The 22,276-nt window shown below is 28.4% G+C and overlaps 3 protein-coding genes and 2 long non-coding RNA genes across 6 annotated transcripts; 3 read left to right on the plus strand and 2 right to left on the minus strand.

Moving 5' to 3' along the window:
- Nucleotides 1-736: 736 nt before the first annotated feature.
- On the minus strand, nt 737-5,110 carry LOC106787431 (glucose dehydrogenase [FAD, quinone]-like). Its single transcript, XM_014749773.1, has 3 exons — nt 4,947-5,110; nt 4,555-4,868; nt 737-2,980 (listed from the first exon to the last, which is right to left on the minus strand). The coding sequence occupies exons 1-3, from the start codon at nt 5,076-5,078 to the stop codon at nt 1,597-1,599; spliced, it is 1,830 nt and encodes a 609-aa protein (XP_014605259.1). The 5' UTR covers nt 5,079-5,110; the 3' UTR covers nt 737-1,596.
- Nucleotides 5,111-9,926: 4,816 nt separating this feature from the next.
- Nucleotides 9,927-10,755, plus strand: LOC106787437. Its single transcript, XR_001381784.1, has 3 exons — nt 9,927-10,194; nt 10,333-10,528; nt 10,675-10,755. It is a non-coding gene; the product is annotated as an uncharacterized LOC106787437 (long non-coding RNA).
- A 630-nt stretch (nt 10,756-11,385) lies between these two features.
- On the plus strand, nt 11,386-12,289 carry LOC106787433. The gene is made up of 2 exons (XR_001381782.1): nt 11,386-11,727; nt 11,812-12,289. It is a non-coding gene; the product is annotated as an uncharacterized LOC106787433 (long non-coding RNA).
- Nucleotides 12,290-18,004: 5,715 nt separating this feature from the next.
- On the plus strand, nt 18,005-20,127 carry LOC106787466 (5'-AMP-activated protein kinase subunit beta-2-like). Of its 2 annotated transcripts, XM_014749834.1 has the most exons (6): nt 18,025-18,043; nt 18,229-18,438; nt 18,503-18,778; nt 18,863-19,093; nt 19,181-19,425; nt 19,574-19,836. In XM_014749834.1, exons 2-5 carry the CDS (start codon nt 18,253-18,255, stop codon nt 19,325-19,327), a joined length of 840 nt encoding a protein of 279 aa, XP_014605320.1. In that variant the 5' UTR covers nt 18,025-18,043; nt 18,229-18,252; the 3' UTR covers nt 19,328-19,425; nt 19,574-19,836. The 2 variants fall into 2 exon arrangements, with proteins under 2 accessions (XP_014605321.1, XP_014605320.1); XM_014749835.1 differs by lacking the exon at nt 19,574-19,836 and adding an exon at nt 20,042-20,127 and having other exon boundaries at nt 18,005-18,438.
- On the minus strand, nt 19,859-21,263 carry LOC106787467 (pancreatic triacylglycerol lipase-like). Its single transcript, XM_014749837.1, has 5 exons — nt 21,028-21,263; nt 20,800-20,948; nt 20,552-20,728; nt 20,181-20,456; nt 19,859-20,110 (listed from the first exon to the last, which is right to left on the minus strand). Exons 1-5 carry the CDS (start codon nt 21,255-21,257, stop codon nt 19,872-19,874), a joined length of 1,071 nt encoding a protein of 356 aa, XP_014605323.1. The 5' UTR covers nt 21,258-21,263; the 3' UTR covers nt 19,859-19,871.
- Nucleotides 21,264-22,276: the final 1,013 nt, after the last annotated feature.

The following is a 22,276-nucleotide window of genomic DNA, read 5'->3' on the forward strand; positions in this document are numbered from 1 at the left end:
ATTTTATTTACTGTGTATCAGATTTGTAGCTGTGATCCTTGTAATGAATAAAAAAAACATAGGATTTTAATTACGTCAAGAAGAACGGCTGACTATTGCAACTTATTAAACTTCTAAGGATAATTCTTTCCTTTAACCAGTGTACGAAATTACTCATGTACGGTATTCCAACTGTCAGTTTTAGAGAAATTATAGTCCTTAACTGATTTTCTTAGCGATCTTTTATTTATAAAATCTCACGATATACTGTGACCTCGACAGGAACAAACATAACAACATTAAGTTATATTCTATTCGTATCGTAAACTATTTCCGGTACATATATATGAATCGTTATATATATTTGAAAATAAGTTCACTTTTCTTCATTTCGGGATATTTAAGGTCTTAAATTTCACGATATATAAAAAAGTTGGTAACATGTAATAAATTTATTATACTTTTCCGGGATTTTGTACATTTCAAATTTATACTTAGTACTAAAAATTTTGAATTTAGTCAAACGGAAACAGTGTGCTTGTAACTGGAAATTGATTTACGTCACTTTTAAATATAATGGAACTTGAAAAACAAAAACATAGGAACAACAACATAATCATATCGTTGTATTTATCAATTCTAATCGGGCTTGAATATATATTCAGCGGTAATAACGGTATTTTTTTCAAAATTTTTCTGCCTTACTCGCTTTCCACTTAAATCCAATACTTTATAAATTGTCCATTTTCTTTCATTGATGTTTTGTAAAACATCTTATAAATATTCAGAATAAATCAATTTGAAAATTATTCATATATAATAAAACTCGATAGCGACCTTAAACGCTATTTGATAAACAGATAAATATATTTAGACAATTTCGAAAACTAAGAAGACAGAAACGATTGGCTCAAACAGACGAACATTACACAATAAGTTTAAGATCTACGACGATTGTTTCGATAGTTTTTTTATTAATCGCTGATTAAGTTAAGTAGGATCACATAAACTTTAGAAATGCATCTATTGCAATTAAGCAACAGATCAAACAACAACTACATGAGACTATTACCAACAACAGTTAACCATTTTATACTATGAATTAGAACGAAAAGGTTCGTTTAATAATCACCATTTAAGCCTTGGGATGGGAAGTTCTTATGCAACTTACTCTTTGGATCTGGTCCCATCAAACTACCATCTTTTCAAGGCCTTACAACTTACAACACTATTTATTGAAAGAATGAAAGTTTCTTATAGTGAAAAAATATTTTATTGAATTATATATATTGTCTATTTTCTGGTCCAATACCTTTCGCCATTTTTCTGGCAGTAGCATGATTCCACGCTCATAAGATTTTTGTTTTTTGCTGGCAAAAAACTGATCCAGGTAATTTCTGACCTCCTCATTTGAACTAAAACTTTTACCGTCTAAAAAATTTTATAAAGACCGGAACAAATAATAATCAGAAGGTGTCAGATCTGGAGAAAAGAAGCTACCTTTAAAATGGCAACAAATTATAGAACAAAACGATGCATATTTGACCAAAATCGGACAATTCGAAACATGGTAAATAAAATCTTGAAGTTCACGTAAAAATAATGAATTTCTTTTTACTATCGCCAGTCCTCTTTTATCATATCACTAGCTTTTTCGCCGAACATGATAACAGGTGCATTAATATTTCCATTCGTAATGGCAGGCATTATGGATGCATCAACAACTCTTAAACCTTTCACACCATACACTCTTAATCTTGGATCCACGACAGCTTTTGGGTCGTGTTTTGGTCCCATTTTGCATGTTCCCGCTGGATGATATATTGTAAAAGTGTAGTGTCTTAAGGCGCACTCCCAGTATTCGTACGTAGCAAAAATAAATTGTTCACAACCAGGCAATTTCACAGAATGCAGTTTTGAATTAAATTTTTGAAATGCACTTGTATTTGAAAGAGCTATAGCAATTTGTATACCATCTATCAAGACGTCTAAATCTTCTTTATGAGCAAAATAATTCGGATTAATGTCAGGATGAATCAGAGGATCTCTACTCTTTAGACGAATCCATCCGGAACTTTTTGGTTTCAATAAAAGTGGCAATATCGTCCAATTTTCAATATTCTCTAATTGTTTATATACGGTATTATAAACAATATCTTTAATCCCCACAACTTTATTTAAATATTTATTAAAGCTATTCAGTCCCGTTGGGAAAAAAATAAATTGAAGGTCTGGATAAACATCGAATGAATCAGCGTATTTAGAATTAATGAAAGCTAATGCTTCGGTTCCAGTAGTAGTCCAAACCCCGTTTTCCTTTGTTAAATAATTTAAGAATGATGGTAATGATAATACGTTTGACTGTTTTATGGTAACAGATTTGTTCACCGTAAAATATAATCCACCGAGACCAACATGGTCCTGAAGATTGTCACCAACTCGCAGATCAGATATTACCGGTATACCGAATTCCTCGAGATGTTCTCTCGGTCCTATTCCTGACAGCATCAGTAATTGGGGTGAATTAATTGCTCCAGCCGATAAAATGATCTCTTTTTTTACCTTGACTATTTGTTTTAATCCATCTCGAAGAAATTCTATCCCCGTAACTCGTTTTTCGTTATTGAAAAGCACTTTCAATACTTGAGCATTTAAAGCTATATGCAAATTCGGTCTGTTCTTCACCGGTCTTAAGAAAGCTTTAGCTGACGAGCAACGACTTCCACGGCGAATCGTACTCTGCGTTAACATGAAGCCAGTTTGATTTTCACCATTAATGTCACGATTTTCATAACCTAATTCTTGTCCAGCTTTTATAAAGGTAATAGCAATTTCCGATTTCCACGGAAATTCCTGTACAGTTAAATAGCCTTTCGTTTTATGGTAAGGTGACTTCTGTAAATAAGGATTTCTGTTATCCTCTGACTTGAGAAAATAAGGAAGTACTTCCTCGTAACTCCAGCCGATGTTACCCATTTTTGCCCAGTTGTCGTAATCTAATCTAGAATAAAATTAATTAGTATTGTTAATAATAATAATTATGTAATAATACGAGAGATTTTTAAAACGATTTTCCTCGTTTCTTACACTCGATGCAGCATACATACGAGTATATGTAGGATACGAATGTAAAAAGATCCAATAGGTATCATTTCCTAAGCAAGGAAACGAAAAATTAAGAGCAATAGCTCAAAATATGACTTTCAGAAGAATAAATTTCATTTACTATGCATATTACTTTCGTTATATATATGTAATCTTCGGGAAGTAAAACAAACAACAATCAATAAAACAATTTTAACTAGCTTTTATAGAAAACAATGTCTAACGGTGGATTTCGAAGAGAACGGTATTCGAATTTGTATTCCGTGCTTTTAGACTACAATATGCATTTCCTTCAACTAATTAACAATCATTTAAGGTATGTTTAATACTATAATATATTTTATTAATATTTAGAATTGTTTTAAACTAATATTAAATTTGTTTTAACGTTTTTACTCAGCGATGATTTCGAGTTGAAAATTTCCATTGAATAAAATTTCAGATCGAAATTGTTTAATATTCGAAGTATATGTAATTTTTTTAAATAAATGTACTTTATATTATTCTTACTTTAATAGGTATTAAACTGATATTCTGAAACTAAAGAATATTTAAATAAAAGTAAAGACAAAAAATGACCAATCGTTAGACATGGTATCCCTCTGTTTTTTTTACAGCTTTAACAACATACACGATTCTAAGATACGGGCGTTTTCTGTACATTATATATTCATTTAATTCATTTTTTATAGAAAAAGATTTCAAGTTAAACCTATTAAATGTGTAAATTAGATATATTAATGTATTTATTTGTTCATTACCTTCATCCTCTAAACACACTATATTAATAGTTTTCAAGCAAAAACTTACCATTAGTAAGCGTAACGATTAACGATTTTAAATATCATTTACTGTATATATGAATAGATTGATTATTTTTGCTCGCAATAAAACCAGTTTCACATTTATCATACATGAACGTTACGAACATTCTTTTTTCAACTTTGTACGTATGCGCGGAATTTTCCTAGCAACTATGTACATTCCTATTTTGTGCAAAAGAACAAACACTAGAGCGTTACAGTACGCGTGCACGCAATTAGTGGAAACTGATGACTGCAAATAGATTAAATATTAATATAATGATATACTAAATAAATAAATAATATTATATTATAGATTGTGTAATGTTATCAACAATGCATAACTTGAAGTTTGCTGTTACAAGAAAACTAATTTACAAAACTAAAGAAAACATTGTAAGGCCAACAATTGAATTGAGGCCAAGTCATCGAACTAAATAAATATAATAAATTCTTTCTAAACTTTTCTGTCAGTTTGTTTTCGGTATTTTTTATATCATTTGGAAATATTTCTATCATTATACAAAATGAACAAAATGGTAATGATATAAGCCAAGTTTCCAATTTTTCGAAGAATATAAATGAGTTAATAAATCTAATCCTACGTATTTAATTATATATTTAACAGAGTTATATGATAAAATAGAGCGTGATAAGTTAAAATTACCTATTTCCACGCACATATATCATGGTATTTAATACGCTGCTTCCACCTAGAACTTTTCCTCGTGGCCAATTACATTTGTTTTCTATCATCGCGAGACAATAAGCCGAAGAATTTGACGGAGTGGTTTTATATTTCCAATCTAATTCCGATAACTGACTGTAGGACGCGAAAATTGGAACATCTGTAATCTCGTTCTCATTACCACCGGCCTCTATCAACAATACGCTCCAATTGGATACCTCGGACAACCTCGAAGCAACTACTGCTCCAGCACTTCCACCACCCACAACGATAAAATCATACATTGTATTTAACTAAAAAATTCATTTTCAAAAATGATTTAATTTGTCTTTTATATTTGGTAAAAAATAATCATAATAATAATAATTTACCTTACGAATATTTCTTGGAAGGGATTCAGGATCCAACTTATCATATATGTTGAATAATCGTTCGATTCCTATAAATGGAACCAAGCCGATTCCCACGGCGAACATCATAGGAATTAAGGAATCCAATCCCATGGTAGTTTTTTGATTTATACTTCTTGATATTTTTAACAAAGCGTAGTTTGTTTATAGTTTGTATTTTCCACAAATTATTATTATTCCTTATTAATGCGTGCTTCATTCATTATTTAATTATCCACATATTGTATATTTCAAATTACAGAACTTTTTTTTCGAGAGAGTTTATTTACTGTCACGTAACGGATATACACCTCACATTCTTTTATTGATTATTTCAGAAACTATTAATTTGCCAGAAATTAGAAAATGTAAAACGAAAAAGGTAGTGTCAAAATGAATAACGAAGTATCTTGCCTGTTAGCTGCTTCTTTGACGACGTCGGATAAGCGAGTGAGTCTTGTTTTGTAATCAACGTGTTTTGTTAATAGAGCTGCTTTACATGGAAGAAAAACTCAGATAGTAATTATAAATCCTGAAATAAAAAGTATTGCAACACTTCTTTTTCGTTTAAATTATTAATTGTAATAACAACCACAAACTTTCACCACGTAATAAAAAAAAACCTTGAAAAAAGTGAGAGTGAGCGATAAGTAATAAAAATGGGATGGGTGTGATATGATCATAAAATAAATTAGTCTAAATTCTTCGAAACAAAAAAATTCAATATGAGGCATTTAGGCTAGTCAACAAAATTGAGAATAATTTATATAATTTATAGCAATTAATTATATCAATTAATTTTTTCTTGAGACACCAAATTAATTCATTATTTTTACTCTCGACCAAATAATTCTGTTAAAATGAATGACATATTGTTTTTCTTTTATTCAAGGTTCACTATTTTTGACAATAAATAAAAAAACGGCGTGCGATAAGCATCAAGATTCGATTTAAAAACCCCGCGTTTATATGCCGATATATATAAATATACAGAAGCTCTCGATGGTCAAAGACGAAAAAAACTTGCTACCGCATGAGAAAATAGAAAGAAAGAAAAACCAGTTTCGCCTCTCACTCGCATTCGTATTCACGACCGAGAGACCCAAGAATAGCAGAAAACCTTTCGTTTAATTAGTACACATTCCCAATATTTCTTGCTTATTTTTGCAAATACGAAGATGGACCTCACAACATTTTTTATGTATTTTTCAATTCTCTATAACTTTTGCTTGAAACTTTTTTTCGATTAAATGTCTAGATTCTGTAATAATCCGATTCTTAACCCTACTCAACACTTTTTCTCAAAAACGCTCCATCCGATTGCAAAAAATAAGCACCATTCGATTCAGCGTCTTCGAATTACCTTTACATCAAATTTGCGAATTTTCTAATAAATAATCTCAAAAATTTTCAAGTATTTCATGCGTTTTTGGTTTATGAAATATTAATACTGGTCAAATGTTTAAACGTTAGTAATATAACTTCAGTACAAGCTCGGAGGACGGTAAATGAAGGAACAAATACAAATCAACGTAAGACACTCATACAAGCAAAAAATCTTCTCATGTACAAGAGACAACATTACATAATTTTCTCAGTAAATGTCACTCGAAGGCCAACATATTACACATCGTTGGATTCAGTTTTTTATAAGCTATAAGACTGTGATAGTATAAATATGTAGTTCCATTTAAAAAAAAATATGATTACCTTGAAATCTCGAAAAAACTGACTTTGAGGAAAAAATTGTGCCCATTGCCGTATTGGCACCTTCGAATAGAATATTTTTTAACATATTTAAGATAGTTTAGTTAAGTGAAAGACCCTGTATATACTTGTAACCACAGAGATATATTTTGTCGGTCAAATATAAAATTAAATTATTTGTGTGTACCGTGTTTGCATGTACTATATAAATATTTACATAGAAATATATTCATATATCTGTAACGTAAACAGTTTATTATATGAAAAACAAAAAGTCTTACGTGAATAAGAATTTTTATTTTGAGGTGAAAGGATATTGTGCGGTCTTATAAGTAAAAGAAATTACAGAAGCTGTTGAAAATTGTAATTTCTATAGAAATTACTATTAATATATGTACTGTGCATTAATTTTTTCATGTGGTAGTCATAAGAGAATATTGCCTTTGAAGGTCTAATTAACTGTAACAGTTAAGTGCTACTTATTTAACGTTATTGAGAAAAATTTATTGTAATACAATTTTATCGGCATGTATTTTTGTAATTAATTTTTTTTTTTATATATATCATTTCTCGTAATTGTACAAATTTAAAAAAAAAATGCTTTGTGTCAGCATAAATATCAAGAATAATAATTATGTATTACTGATACTTACTTGCTTTATGAACTTTTTCGTAGATTATTATTGAAAACTCTGACGCAACCTTGACGCAACCTTGACGCAACCCTGACGCAACCCTGACGCAACCTTAATAAATGTAAAAAGAATATTACTCCATAAAAAATATTATATTCTTTTACGCGTTAAATATTATTAATTCAATGGAACGATATCTACAATACGATGTCTTGCGTATGATTTTTTCGTATTTAAATTGGAACAATCTAGATAATATTGCAAAGGTTTCGAGGTATAAATACAATGCATATTTATGCATATAATTATGCATATTTATTTTTTAACAGGATATATTATTAGTTAACAATGGATTTTGTATATAATTAGAGTGTTTGGACGATTAGTATATTTATATGATAAAAATGTTCTCACATTTTTAAATTCTTTTTTATAATTATAGATCATGGTTGAAAGTAGCAAACGATGAAAAAAATTCAAGAGGTCCAGACTATTTTATAAGAATCGTTAAAGAAACAAAAAGCTTAAGTAATTTCGAAATGATAAAGAAAGATTTAACAGAATATTGCCGAAAGAAACCATCTTTAAATATATTTTACTTTCTTAATTTAGTAGAATTAGAACGATCATCAAGTATGTTCAATTTTGTTTATATATTGATTTAAAGAATATTCTTATGGAAGGTTTTTTAAATTTTTTAAAGGTTGCCAGTGCGAGAATCTGTCATTGAATAGTTATATATTAGAAATGTCGCACTTTTGTAACATACAAAGTCAGAAAACCATTTTCAGCTTATTTTTTCCAGAAGAAACTAATATACAAATATCTATGGTTACTTTCAAACAGTTTATTCCTTTTGGTAAAATCTATTGCGAAGAAGCAAAAATATGGTTTGATAGTTCTCTTTTTAACACCGAAAGAATTAAATCTATATTCGAACCATTTTTTAATAATAATCGTCCTACAACGAGTTGTCTGATTATTTTCTGCGAATGTAATTGTACAATTGCAAAGTTTCTAGAGATGGCTTTGAAATCATGGTAATATGTTAAATATAAAAAATAGATTATTATTCCATATATGTAAATACTTTGGATTTATCTTTTTACACAGGTTTCCAAATAAAAACATTCCTGTGTGGGGTGGGAAAATACTTAATTTATCAGTATGCAATTATTTGAGTAATTCACGTAAATGTAAAGACAACCCTCATTGCGCAGCTGTTTTAATAAATGGTACGGAGATGGAAACATATTCTATATGTATAGATAGCAATATTGATACTCAACTAGATATCGAAAATAAACTCAAAATTTTAAAGGTAAACATAGAGTTAAAAAAACATTCAATTGGTTTTATGTTCTCTTCTAAAGTTATTTCTAAATTATATAACTTACAATTAAATACATTTAAACAACTTTTTCCGGAAATGACTTTAATAAATTATTTTGGTTCAGAAGCATACGGAGGAAATAAAGATGGTTAGTAAAAGATCTATGAAAGAAAAAACAATTCTTTTTTTATATATTGTCGAAGAAAAATTAATTGCTTATATGATTATTTCAGAATCCTATACAAAAATAACAAATAATTTCCATTTTTTACCAAAGACAACCTTTATGATAATAACATATAATTAAATTTGCAATAATAGGCAAAGCTTGTTGAAATGTATAATGAAACTTAAAGCACTGACTATTTCGTTGAAAACTTTACCTAACGTAGTTAAAATTTGTTACAACAATCATCTTTTGAAGTTTTCATATCTTGTCGAAATTAAATCGTTTTATCTACTTCAGTTCAACAATTAACACTTTTTTTGTCGCTAGAGATTTTAATTTACAACTACTTATTATATTTATATATATAATTATTCGAATAATAATACTTTTAAGACCAAAAACAAACATACAACTTTAAGAATGATCGCTATTTCTTTTATTATTGAAATCTTCCTAATAACTGAAAAAGGAATTATGTGCATATATTTTAATATATAAAAATAAAAATAAAAATTTTCTAATAATATAATTTAATACAATAATAATAATTTTCTAAAATAGTATGTATAATATAATAATAATAATTAATATTTAATATAATATAACAATAATTTCCCCCCTAATAAACCATAAGTTTCAATATTTAATTGTATGAAAAAAGACATCATATAATAGAAAATGGTAATGTGGTAAGAGCATGGTAAAAGTCGTAATAGAAGTTTCGGTACAAGCATCAAATTTCATTGTGTTGTGCGTGTTTAACCTTTAACAAGAAAGATATTGAACGTTGCAAAAGGAAATACACGCAGTACAGGACATTTTAATAATAAAAATTTAACCGTCGTACACAGGATAAGATATTTGAAAATCTAATGCGAAAATACGTTGTTAGAGCATTAATAATATAATACATTTAACGAGAGAGATCGTTTGTAAAAATTAACACAAATCTCTCATAAGGTATGTTGTATTTATATTTCATCGATGGATATAGAACGAAATATATTCGAGTCTGTTATGTATGCGAGTATATACATTGTTTGGTATCATAAATAGTTCAACATTCGTTCAGACCAATATTGAAGGAAATTTGAATTTATTATAAGTAAAATAACAGTTACGAAAGCAGTCACACACAGTATGTTGTTTGTATAGGACAAATCACATTTATATATTCTAAGTGAATTATTTCGTACAGTGATCTGAGAAAATAATTACCCTTACAGATTTTAATTAACTGAAACAGTCAGTCGCTGCACAAATCTTGTTGGACGTAATATATATTACATATTTTTTTTTAATAAATAAAAACGATCCGAACTATTTATTCGACTCGTAAAAAAGGAAATAGAAGGAATATTGTCGAAAAGGAATAGAATAAAATAAGTAAGTACTAACATTGACATTCAAGTGTTTTTATCCATGATTAACTATGAAATATATCTGTTTATCGTATATGTGTCTATCGTAAATACAAAGTACTGATATTTGATCCGTATTTATTCGAAAATCATTTTATTGCAGATTATAATCGAACTTACATCTGATTATTTTGGTTCCCTTTAATGTATAAAATATAAATAAATCGATTAAAGATACTATATTCTTCTACGCTACATATTCTTAGAATGATTTCGAAAGAATTGGACTTTGACTGCTTGCAAATAATTTTTAGTTTTTTAAATGAAGTAGATCTACAAAAAGCTGCTGTGGTTTGTCGGTATTTAACAAAAAAACATTTATAATAATAATGAAATGTGTTAATAATTAGCTGTACTTATTGTATGATATATAAGCGATCGTAGGATAAATGTATTAGCATGAAAAAAATTTAACATAAGTTTATTTCATTTTTTATAATTATAGTTCTTGGTATAAAGCAGCAATCTATGAACAAGCAACAAGAGGTCCTTTGTGTATTAAAAGAAAAAAAAGGGAAACGGTACCCCCTCTTAGGTGGAATTTTTTAAAACTAGATATGATAAAATATTGTCACATTCCAATTGTTTTTAATATATTTTTCATTACTACTGCAACTGAAGAAAAATCTTCCCAAAGTATGTTCAATTTAGCATACACATAGATTCATAGAATATTATTATTCAAAATATTTTGATTTATTCAAGGATGTCATTGCCAGTATCTGCCACTTAATTATTATTCATTAGTAATATATAAATATTCTGTGATAGAAGAAACAAATTCCATTGTAGGATTGTTTTTTCCTAAAACACAAGACATGAACATTTCTACGCTTACTCTTAGTAGAAATTCTTCGGTAGATGGAACATATTGTAATGAATTAAATTCTATGATCGATGATTCTTTCAATAATAACGAGCAACTGAGAAATATATTCGAACCATTTTACCATATCCAGCTTCCTAATAAAAGTTGTATGATTTGGTTAACCAATGTTAACGGATCGTCCTTAAAATATGAATTAGGAGAATGTTTAAGAAACTGGTAATATATTAAATATTAGTTATAATTTTATATTCATTAATAGCTAATTTTTTTTGTAAACTTTCAAATTTATCTTTTAACATAGGTTTCCGAACAAACAAATTCCTATATGGGGTGGAGAAGTACATAATATATCGATTTGTAATCATGATCGTAATGAACATGCAAATAAATACGATTCAAAAAGCGTTACCATTTTAATACGTGGGACAAAGATAAATATCTGGTCTTTCTATTTCGATAAAATGTATAGTACTTCAACAAGAATCAGTAATGAACTAAAGATGCAAAAGGAATTGATAAAGTTACGAAAAAAATCGATAGGTTTTATATTCACTTCTAAAACTCGTTTGCATTTGCATGCCTTCGAATCGAGTATATTTCAAGAACATTTCCCAAGGATGCCGATTATTAAATATTCAGGTTACGGAGTATATGGAGTCAATTTTAGAAGTTAGTAAGATGTCCAATCAAAGAAAAAAATAATATTTTATTTATACATATCAGAAAAATGATTTATCAATATAATTATTTCAGATACAAGGAATTTAGATAATACATGTAGATTGGAAGAAACGGTCTTCATGATAATATCATATGATTAAAAATTTGAGAATATTTCTAACTTATTGTAATGTATTCTAACAACATTTAACACTTCAAGCCGTTGCTATACTTTCAACTTTTTATAACGGCATTCACTCCCAAAGATTCCACGTAGCGTTCAAGCATTTGTGTTTTTCCTATTTTAGACCGTATTTTAAAACATTTTTAATGACTTGATTCAAATTCATTACTAATCAATAGGCTTTTACTTTTTATAAGACTTTTAATAGCACTAATATAAATTCAAGAATCGTTCATATAATCTTTATCATTGAAAACTTTGTCATCATTAGAAAAATCTTCATTACTCAGCCAAAATTTTCAGCCAATTTTCTTTTCGTTATTTTCTAATTGAATTGTTATTTTTTAAATTGTAAAAAAAATATTTAATAAAATAAAATAAGTCTTTGAATAACTCTGAATCTTTTAAAAAACTTTATTATTACGGAAAAGCTATTCTCGAAACAAAAAAAATAGTATATTAGAAAATGATTATATTCATAAACAATAAAACTTCCATAAAATTCCAATTATGGATTAAAACGTTAGAACTTTCATTTTTTAAATGAAACTTTGTTAATATTAAAATCAATTAAGAATGTGTCTGATACGTTGAACGATCTTTGACGATAATAATCTATCGAATCTGAATTATAACGGATAATTAAATTTTGAAAACGATTGAATATAATGTTATAGCAATTTATAGAAACAATCTAATAAATCAAATAAACATGGTGAAACGATACATAGGACAAAGAGACAAAAACTAAACAAATACAAATGAGTGTCAAATAGGACGGAGAATATTACCAAAGACGTTGCATAGAATGATTATTTTGTTCATTTTATCTGTATCTTCCTCAGACTAACTATTTAAATATTTACAACTAAAATGGAGGTATTGTTCACATTTTGCTCGAGATACCTATGGTTTCCTTCCAATTCAATATGGAATGAATTTAAGGTAAATTCGATGGTCAAATACCCAAATAATCAAAGTTTAATAATTATTTTTCCTTTGGCCATAATTTTATTCTTCATGCAACAAACTCTTAAAAGGTAAGGATTTAAATATTTCATAAAATTATTTGTATATCTATTTAAAATGCCAGAAGTTTTAAAAAATCGTGAATTCCTAAATTTGATAAATTAAAATTCTTAGCTGTTTCTCGCGTAGTTATACGACAATTGGTATTCGTCAGTTCTTTTATTTTGCCCGCATCATATACTTGAAATAGATAATCTAAGCGTGGTGCATCTTTCAAATCAAAATTACCAGAACAAAATTTCGAAAAGCAATTTGAGGCTGTCGTTTACTTACAATTAGTACAACCTCTCCGTAAATAATACATGATTTGTTTCTGGCTTACATTAATACCCTTACGATAATAAAAAAACAAAACATGACGAAAATGCTGACTTTAACTTTTCATTTCTGATGCGAATCGAATAAAAAACTACTGACAGACCAAAACAGAACAAGGTTCTCAATCACATCTGAAATATCTGTTGCTATAATATAAAATGATTTTAGGTTTAAAGTAGGGTTTAGTAGGGTTAGACTTTGCACCCTATATATTTTAAAACTAATATTTTTATATTAATATCGTACAGATACTACTTTCTACCTATAGGCGAATGGCTCGGTATACGGAAACCAATATTAGTACCGAAAAATACAATCTTAGAGAAAGCTTATATTGATAAAATAAAGAATCAGAGACAGGTAAATGTTGTTCATTAAAATTAGATTTGAACGCAATCTACATAGAATATTTTAATATTGATTAATTTTATTTTTAAGATATTAGACTTAGCTAGAAAACTGAAGTGGTCTGTAGTACAAGTACGCGTGTGGTTATATTATAGATCTTTTCAAGACGAACCATCTACGTTAGATAAATTCAGCCAAAGCAGGTAGATAAAAGTTATAAATATTGTAGATTTATTTTAAAATCATATTTAATATAATGTTTTATTTTTAGTTGGAGGTGTTTTTGCCTCACATGTTTATTTATCTATGGTCTTATTGTTCTCTGGGATAAACCATGGTTTGGGGATATAAAACTATGCTATATTGATTTATCACATCACATATTAACTAGTGATATTTGGTGGTTTTACATGTTAACTTTGGCATTTTCTTGGCTTTCGTTTTATGCTAATTTCTTTGAGAAAGACACAACAACATTTATACATTCTTTTATAAAACTTACAATTAATATTGCATTATTGCATATATCATGGGCCATAAATTTAGTGAGGATTGGTTCATTATACATATTAGTATTTTGTTGTAATGATCATCTCTTAAATGTAAGTATAATATACAATATTATTATATTTGAATATTTGTATTATTTTTCACTTCATTACTTTTTATATACTTTTTATATGCACCTGTCTTTCCATTTACGTAGAGTATCCATTCCATGTGAATTTTTTTTTACACAAATGAAAATTGTGTAAATAGATTCTGTCAGTACAGAAGAAAACAAAATATTTGAAAGAGAAACTGGTATGAAGTACCAGCATGATACATTAAAAATATATGTGGTACATTGTGGTCCTTTCAACGGAATCGTATGTTTTCTTATAGTCAATGAACAGTTAATACACCCTCTCGCCGAGTTCCCATTTTTTCTCTAACAGTTGTTCAACCGTGAATAGTTGGTCGCTCGTGAACCTATTTTGCCGAAATCCACAATTTCTGCATATGTTGTTAGTCTTTGTAATAGTAGGTTCAATAAAACCTTATAACATGATGAAAGTAGAGATATGCCTTTATAGTTTCCGCATATTGTCCTATCACCCTTTTAAAACACTGATGGTGAGACAATGATATACTGCTTCCGCTCATCCGGCAGGCCCTCTTTCTACCAGATGATGTGGATCAGTTTTTATAGTCCTTCAGGTAGCTTATAACCCACGTACTTAATTAACTCCGAAGCTATTAGGTTAATTCCCAGGGATTTGTTGTTCTTTTTTCTTTCTGACCGCAGCTAGCATTTCATTAAGTATAAGTTCTTCGATTAAAAATTCAGTTCAGCAATGTGAATTTTGTTTAAAAATCTTGTTCATTTGAGGGTCATGTGTATTCAGTAGACTGTCGATATAATTTTTCTATCTGTTTGTATAATATATTCATAATTTTGTACAAAGTTATAGTTTTCATTTGGTACAAGATATGCAATAATATATTACATTTATTTACAGCTAACGAAAATAGTAGAATATACAAGAAATAATAAAATAAAAACAATTCAAAAGTATTTATTCACGCTGGTATGGTTTTGCACTTCTAATATTATCTATAACATGTTTCCACTTTATAGGTAATTTAACATTTTTTATATTTTCTATATATTATTCTATAAAAATATAGTAATTAACTTATGAACTTTAACATTTTTATCTATTTTTAGTACTTTGCTGGAATCATTATTCCACCTAGGATGGTCTTTCAAAATGTTAATAATGAATTTGTTATTATTCGAAATTTATATCCCTCAAATACTCTGGAACTTTACTACGAGTAATTTAATACTTAACTATTTTTTGGTAAGAAACTAATTTATATATATATATATGGCATTCCACGTCAAATCGACCACTTTTGACCCCGACCCCTTTCGATTTAGCTGAAACTTATTTATCGTTTTCTACCCCATTGAAAACCTCTCTGAGAATTTTTTCAAATTTTTTTACCCAACTCAAGAAAAGTTATGAATTTTCCAAAAAATGGCTTTTTTCAAATAGCCGTAACTTTCGTAACTTTGTCAACAATTGTTATATAGTCCTTTAACAAAATTAGTCCAATAACAAAATTAAATTGCGAAAAAATAAAAAAGAAAATTATTAAATTAGGAAAAAGATAGAAAGAAACGTCAGCCCATCAGACGAAGTTCAGAATTAAGTTCAGAATTAAGTTCAGAATGAACCAAAGTTTAAAACGAAAAAATAAAAAATACCAAAATTTGAAAAAGTTAAGGTTTGACTTCAAATATTTTTTTATATTTTTTTCCAAAGAGTACATTTAAAAACAAAAAATTAATAAAAAACGTCCCAGTAAGTCAATTGTTGGCAAAGTTACAGCTATTTGAAAAAAAAAGCCATTTTTTGGAAAATTCTTAACTTTTTTTGAATTTGGTAGAAAAATTTGAAAAAATTTTCAGAGAGGTTTTCAATGGGGTAGAAAATGATAAAAAAGAGTTTCAGCTAAATCGAAAGGGATCGGAGTCAAAAGTGGTCGATTTAACGTGGAATGCCCCATTTGCATTGCTATATTTTTTATATTATGATTAATTAAGTTAAATACGCGAGTTAAATTTTTATTAATTTTACTCGTATGTTATAATCATTATATTTATTTAAAACATTGCATTTTCAAAAATAAAACTATGACAAATTTGCTTAATTTTATACATAATGAAAAATGTTACAGACGTAGAATCAAATAGAAAGTAATAACAGATTCTTCTTACAATTACAATAATGCAACTGCCAATAATACAACTAACAAACTCGAAAATCGAAAGTCAAGACAAAGAATATATTAATTATATAGAATGTTAAATATATTTTACCTTTCGTACGGACTAGAACGATTTTGCCGTGATCGTTGCCAGATTAAGAATTAGAATTCCGAAATCCGCAAAATAATTAAAAATAATAAAACTATTATTGCTTTTATTGTATAAAGTTAAGATTGTGCATAATTTTTCGTTCGACGCTTTTGCAACTTCAGCGAAAGACTCAGGCAACCGCCAAAGAACAAATAAATATAAAATAGGATATCGAAAGTATATATTACAATAATTGCTACTGAAGAACTACGAATAATTGTCAGCTTTTAACGTTAAAACTATGTGAAAACAAAAAATTTGTAATCGACTATTATCTTAAAATCTACAAATTCTTTTCTATATATACCAATGATTTTAAAAAATCAAAAAAGAATTTTTCTTTAAATTTAAAAATCCCATTATAAGCTCATAATATTTATTTTATCAAATCTCACACAGATATTGTTTTAATTATTTCATATATAGACATCATCTTTTTAAATGTTTTCTGTCAATGGTTTTCCACCCTTTGATATTTACGTGTCATAAAGATCGATTTATTGCTTACATATGAGTTAAAAGATATAAAGTCATAGTATTCATTCTAAATTGATAAACAATTAGTTCTTTTTATTTAAAAATTGTAAGCAGAATCTAAACATAATTGTAAAAAACAATTAATTATGTATTTATGTAATAATTACAATTGTTATGTAAATATTCTAATAATTACATTATTACAATAAAAATTAATTTTATTGAATAACCCAACGATAAACGAAGCGGTAGTTTATTTTTCCTAACTCGAATTGATTTAGAAGCGACTTATTTTCTAATATCAATTTTTAATTTTTAGCAGTTTTATCTTATTTTAGAATGTTATTATTTGTCAGGAAATAAATTCAGGTAACGATATGGTGTGTGTCAATGTATTGAAGTACATCAGCTTTAGGGAATAATAGATGTCATAAAAATTCACACCTATTATCCTTATTTTTCTTATCTCTTTTCTTACTCTTAGCACTCATCTATTTTTTCTGTTTTTAAATCAACAGAACTTGAAGCTTCTTTATTTTTTTCTTTCTCATTTATACCCGCACATAATGCTCACAATTACATAAAACTTTCGTTCAGGAGAAAGGACTAATCCTTAAAATAATGCAAATCTGTTTTGTTTTCTACCTTACCAATTGTTGATATAGACAGTTTTTATTCCATCATGTTAATATCATGTAATTATTGTATACAAAAATAATTGTTGATATTCAAAAATTAATAAATTGTTCATTATTATTGAAAAATGAGAAACATGAACATTTATAATCCTTAGCTTATAAATCGAACGGTACTTCCTAAAAAAACATTGTATATCTAGAAATTGTAGATACAAAATATTTAAAATATCAAACATTAATAACGTCAAATTTTTACAATGTCATTTAATATAAATTTCATTTTTAAATCCGTAGAGAGAAATAGAGAAACAATTAGAAAATGAAAGAGCTCTATCCAAATTTCCCGCCTATTATCTAAACTATAAACGTCACCATGAAACATATACTGGCTACTATTCACCTATTGCTTCTTCTTAAATTGTAACATATGCAATCATATTAATATACTTTTCACTTTATTACCGATTTATGTAATAAATAGCAAAATAGTATAAAAAACAAATTCGTATATTTTACTAAGTAAAAAAGAAACAAAAATTCTATTCCTACATGATTACTTTTTATTACGAAAACATAACCTATTGAAAATATTACTTTTGTACTAGAATTAGTGTTATTATCAAACAATAATGGGAAATGCTGGAAGTAATCAAACAGTGAGTCAAAGTCATAATTCGGATAGAGATCATCGTCATGGTAAAGAACACGCACCACCCTCTCCTGGGAAGGAAGGTCAAGCATTTGTTTTTGACAAAAAGCCTCATAATCTAGTTTTCCAGTCATCTCACGAAGAAGAAGAGCCTTATTATACAAAAGTACTTAACAATCATCAACATACATTTTTTACGACAATAGATATACATTTGCTTTTTTATACAGACAAGCCAACAGGATGGAAATAATTTTGGTGGCTCACGTCCAAGATCAAATACAGTTTCCGAAGGAACAAAGGTTGCAGATAGCAAAGTATTGCCTACAGTTTTTAAATGGGAAGGCGGTGGAAAGCAAGTATACATCAGTGGAACGTTCACTGGATGGAAAACATTGCCTATGGTAAAGAGTCATGGTGATTTTGTTACTATTATCGATCTACCAGAAGGAGAACATCAGTACAAATTTTATGTCGATGGAGAATGGAGGCATGATCCTGGTTTGGTGAGATATAGATCTACTGATTAATGTCAATTTACTTCTACTGTAAGAACAATGATTAACAGAATAATTAAATCATCTTTTTAGAAAATAGTTGACAACGGTATGGGCTCTAAAAACAACTTAGTATCTGTAAAACAATCAGACTTTGAAGTTTTCCAAGCTCTTGCTAAAGATAGCGAAGGTGTTTCTAATAGTATTCAAACCGAATATGGTCAAGAAATTCCGCCTCATAAACCATGGGAAAAAGTAGTTGGACCACCAATTCTACCACCGCATTTATTGCAAGTTATTCTTAATAAGGATACACCATTATCGGTAAACAATTATAAAAGAATTATTATTTATTAATTTATAAGAGACTCCATAGAAAATATATATTAATTTGTAAAATATTTTTTTTAGTGTGAGCCAACTCTTCTACCAGAACCAAATCACGTGATGTTAAATCATCTTTACGCTTTAAGTATTAAGGATAGCGTTATGGTTTTATCCGCCACGCATCGCTATCGAAAAAAATATGTCACTACTCTACTATATAAACCAATTTAATAATTTACGTCTGTCCTATGTGTAAATGTGATTCTTAGAGCTAGTTATCATGGAACGATACATAACAAATTGCCTTCATTATTCCTACATCAGAAATTGTAAGTAAGCCAAACTATCAATGACAAAAGTTGCTCTATTGTAACATAATACAATTATTATTTATTTAACTAAATCAAATATTTCATATATTTTTTAGAATTATAAAGAATTATAGTGTTATATATATATATTTTCTCTAATTAACAGATTAAACACCAAGCCTCTTTTATTAAACTTTCTGTTCAGACTACAATGATCTGTCAGTCCTAAAAAACCATAAAAATGTCGCCAATTGGTAACCAACATGGGCTGAATAAAAAGTCTAATTGCAAGACTGGTTTATAGGGATCAGCATGGCATTTAATGTGTTAAGCAAAAAAAAGAGACAAGCTTTAATTGCTTAGATAAAAGTTAATAGACAATAATAGATGTTTTTCTTAATCATTAGACACCATTATTAAAAAATTATAAGAATCGTTTTTACCTAATACATTAAAAATAAAATTTAAATATCATTACTAGTTATTTCTGGCATATATGCGTAAGGCGACTCAGATCTTGTTCTAAGAAAATAAGATCCACTGGCAGATTTATCTACGTGTTCTCCCATTAAAACTGCCTCAGAATCTATACAATCACCACTTACAAAACGATCCCAATTTTCACATTTTACAGCAGGAAGTCCAGTCTTCGAATTAATACTTTCTGTAAAGTATACATAAGATCGTCCGTGACTGCAAGCTTCTAAAATAGAAGAGATGTAAATGTGTTATTTTGAAAACTTTTAATGCTAACTTCGTGAGATATTTCTTACCCATGACTTCTGGGACGCAGCAACAACCTGGCTGAACCGCCGTTCCTGCATTTGGATAAAAGTCAACTTTACCTACAGGTTGCAGATATCCTAAAATACCACCACAAGAATGAATCACATCAACAAATGTTGCATCAGTTAAATCCAAACGAGTCTTATCAGAAGCAAACAGATGGAATCCGGGCAAAGCTGGGTCAAATCCAGTAATTCTTCCTAATTTACCAGAAGTTATTGCACTTCCAACATTACCGGCAACATGTGCACCCAAAGAATGTCCTAAGATATATTTGACAATATAGAGCAATGTACGTTAAATGATTTTTTCAAATATTTTTTCTTTCATCTTTTGATAAGCATATGATGATGCATACCAAGGAAATGAACATCTTCAGCTTTTAAATCAGTTTCTGAGACCAGAAAATCGATAAAATTAGCAGCATCCTTTCCTACACGAACGGTATTTTGCATAGGACCAAGATAAAAAGTACTTGCTGCTAAAGGTTCCCAGTCGACAAGAATTATATTATAATCGTCATGTTGCAAGTAAGCTGTGCAATCAAGATAGAACTTGTCCGATTATATAGAAAGATATAATTGTATGATCAAAAATATTCACTACCTTCCTTCATATCTATAAAACCGGAACTCATTGAACTGGATTTCCATCCATGTGTTATAAACTTTGTTTTTCGTGATGCTTTAAAATCTGAATTGAGAAGTCCTGCAGTATCATTGATCATAAGTTTTGTACCATTTTCTGGACCAAACCTTTAATTGTATTTCCCAATATATAGAGAAAATCCTAACGATATATTTTGTACAATAAATAAGTATTTGATAAACATACCGTGTGTAGAGAATATAAGAAATGTTTTTGTTATCGAGAATATTTCTCGCATTATCCTCGTATTTTAATATTGCTACTTGAGGTAAACCGTTTCCATCTGGCATAAATATCCAATCTTCTCCATATCCGTCATATCTTTCACGCAAACCACTTTCCCATTGTTTAGAAATTACTAAGTTGCAACACAGTACAAAGATAAATGCCTCTATCGGTAAGTTTAATAGAAACATTTTAGTTTATCGAAAACTTAACTTAATATCTTAGAAATTTAACTAATTATAAGAAAGAAACAATAAGGATACTTTAAGAATATTAAGACTTCTCTTGTAAATATTCTTATTTATATATATAAAGCAAGTATGCAAAAATTCTCTTTCTTCACCTAGTTTTCCTTGGCTTTATCTCTGACACTTTATCGTACAAGCGTAAATACTATTAAGTGGTTTATTAACATTTCTTTGAAGCATTTTAATCATGAACTAAGGAATACAAGTTTCAAACCGATTTACTTGTTCATGTATAATCAAGTCAACTAGTTTTTGGCGATTACTTATCAACTGATATCATTACAAAGTAAGAATAAAAACAAAGATTATTTTCTTGAAGACTTATCTCTTCACAATACTGAATAATGCAACATTAGATATACGTAAGATAAATATAATCATAAATTGCAAAAAAAATAATATGAACAGAATGATATCATTTTGTATCTGTATAGGATGGAAGGGTGCTAGTATTTTAAGCTCTTTTGTTCAACTATTTCAAACTATGTTGGAATCTAAACAATTAACGAATTTTAAGTTTATTTTATGAAATATTTAAATTCTTATTTTTCAAAAATTTATTTCATAATGAAGAGAAGTAAGCATGTTAGAAAAATAAATTGTGACGTCCCGCCACGCATACCTTCCTTAAATTTTTCGCAGTAGAATAAAACTTAATTACAAGAGACATTGCTCCAGTGATTTACATAAAAGGCAACCGAAACCATTTTAGTAATAAGTACCGAAACCAACCGAAACAATTGCAGCAGTAGTGCTAATAAAAGATTAACGTATCAAACACATTTTTATAAAGAGCGCATAATAATTATTCTTAGAACCGGACTGATTTCATTGATACACGTATTTTTTAGCGATATAGAAGCAACCACAGTGAATCACTGTAAAATTTCCTAAGAATTCGATAAAACCCATGTGGCTCCTACCCTTAACCCTTGTTCGTTAACACGCGTTAACCATGAAAC

This window comes from Polistes canadensis, unplaced genomic scaffold (genome assembly GCF_001313835.1).
Source record: "Polistes canadensis isolate GaletaPanama2010 unplaced genomic scaffold, ASM131383v1 scaffold_101, whole genome shotgun sequence".
Lineage (NCBI taxonomy): Eukaryota > Metazoa > Arthropoda > Insecta > Hymenoptera > Vespidae > Polistes > Polistes canadensis.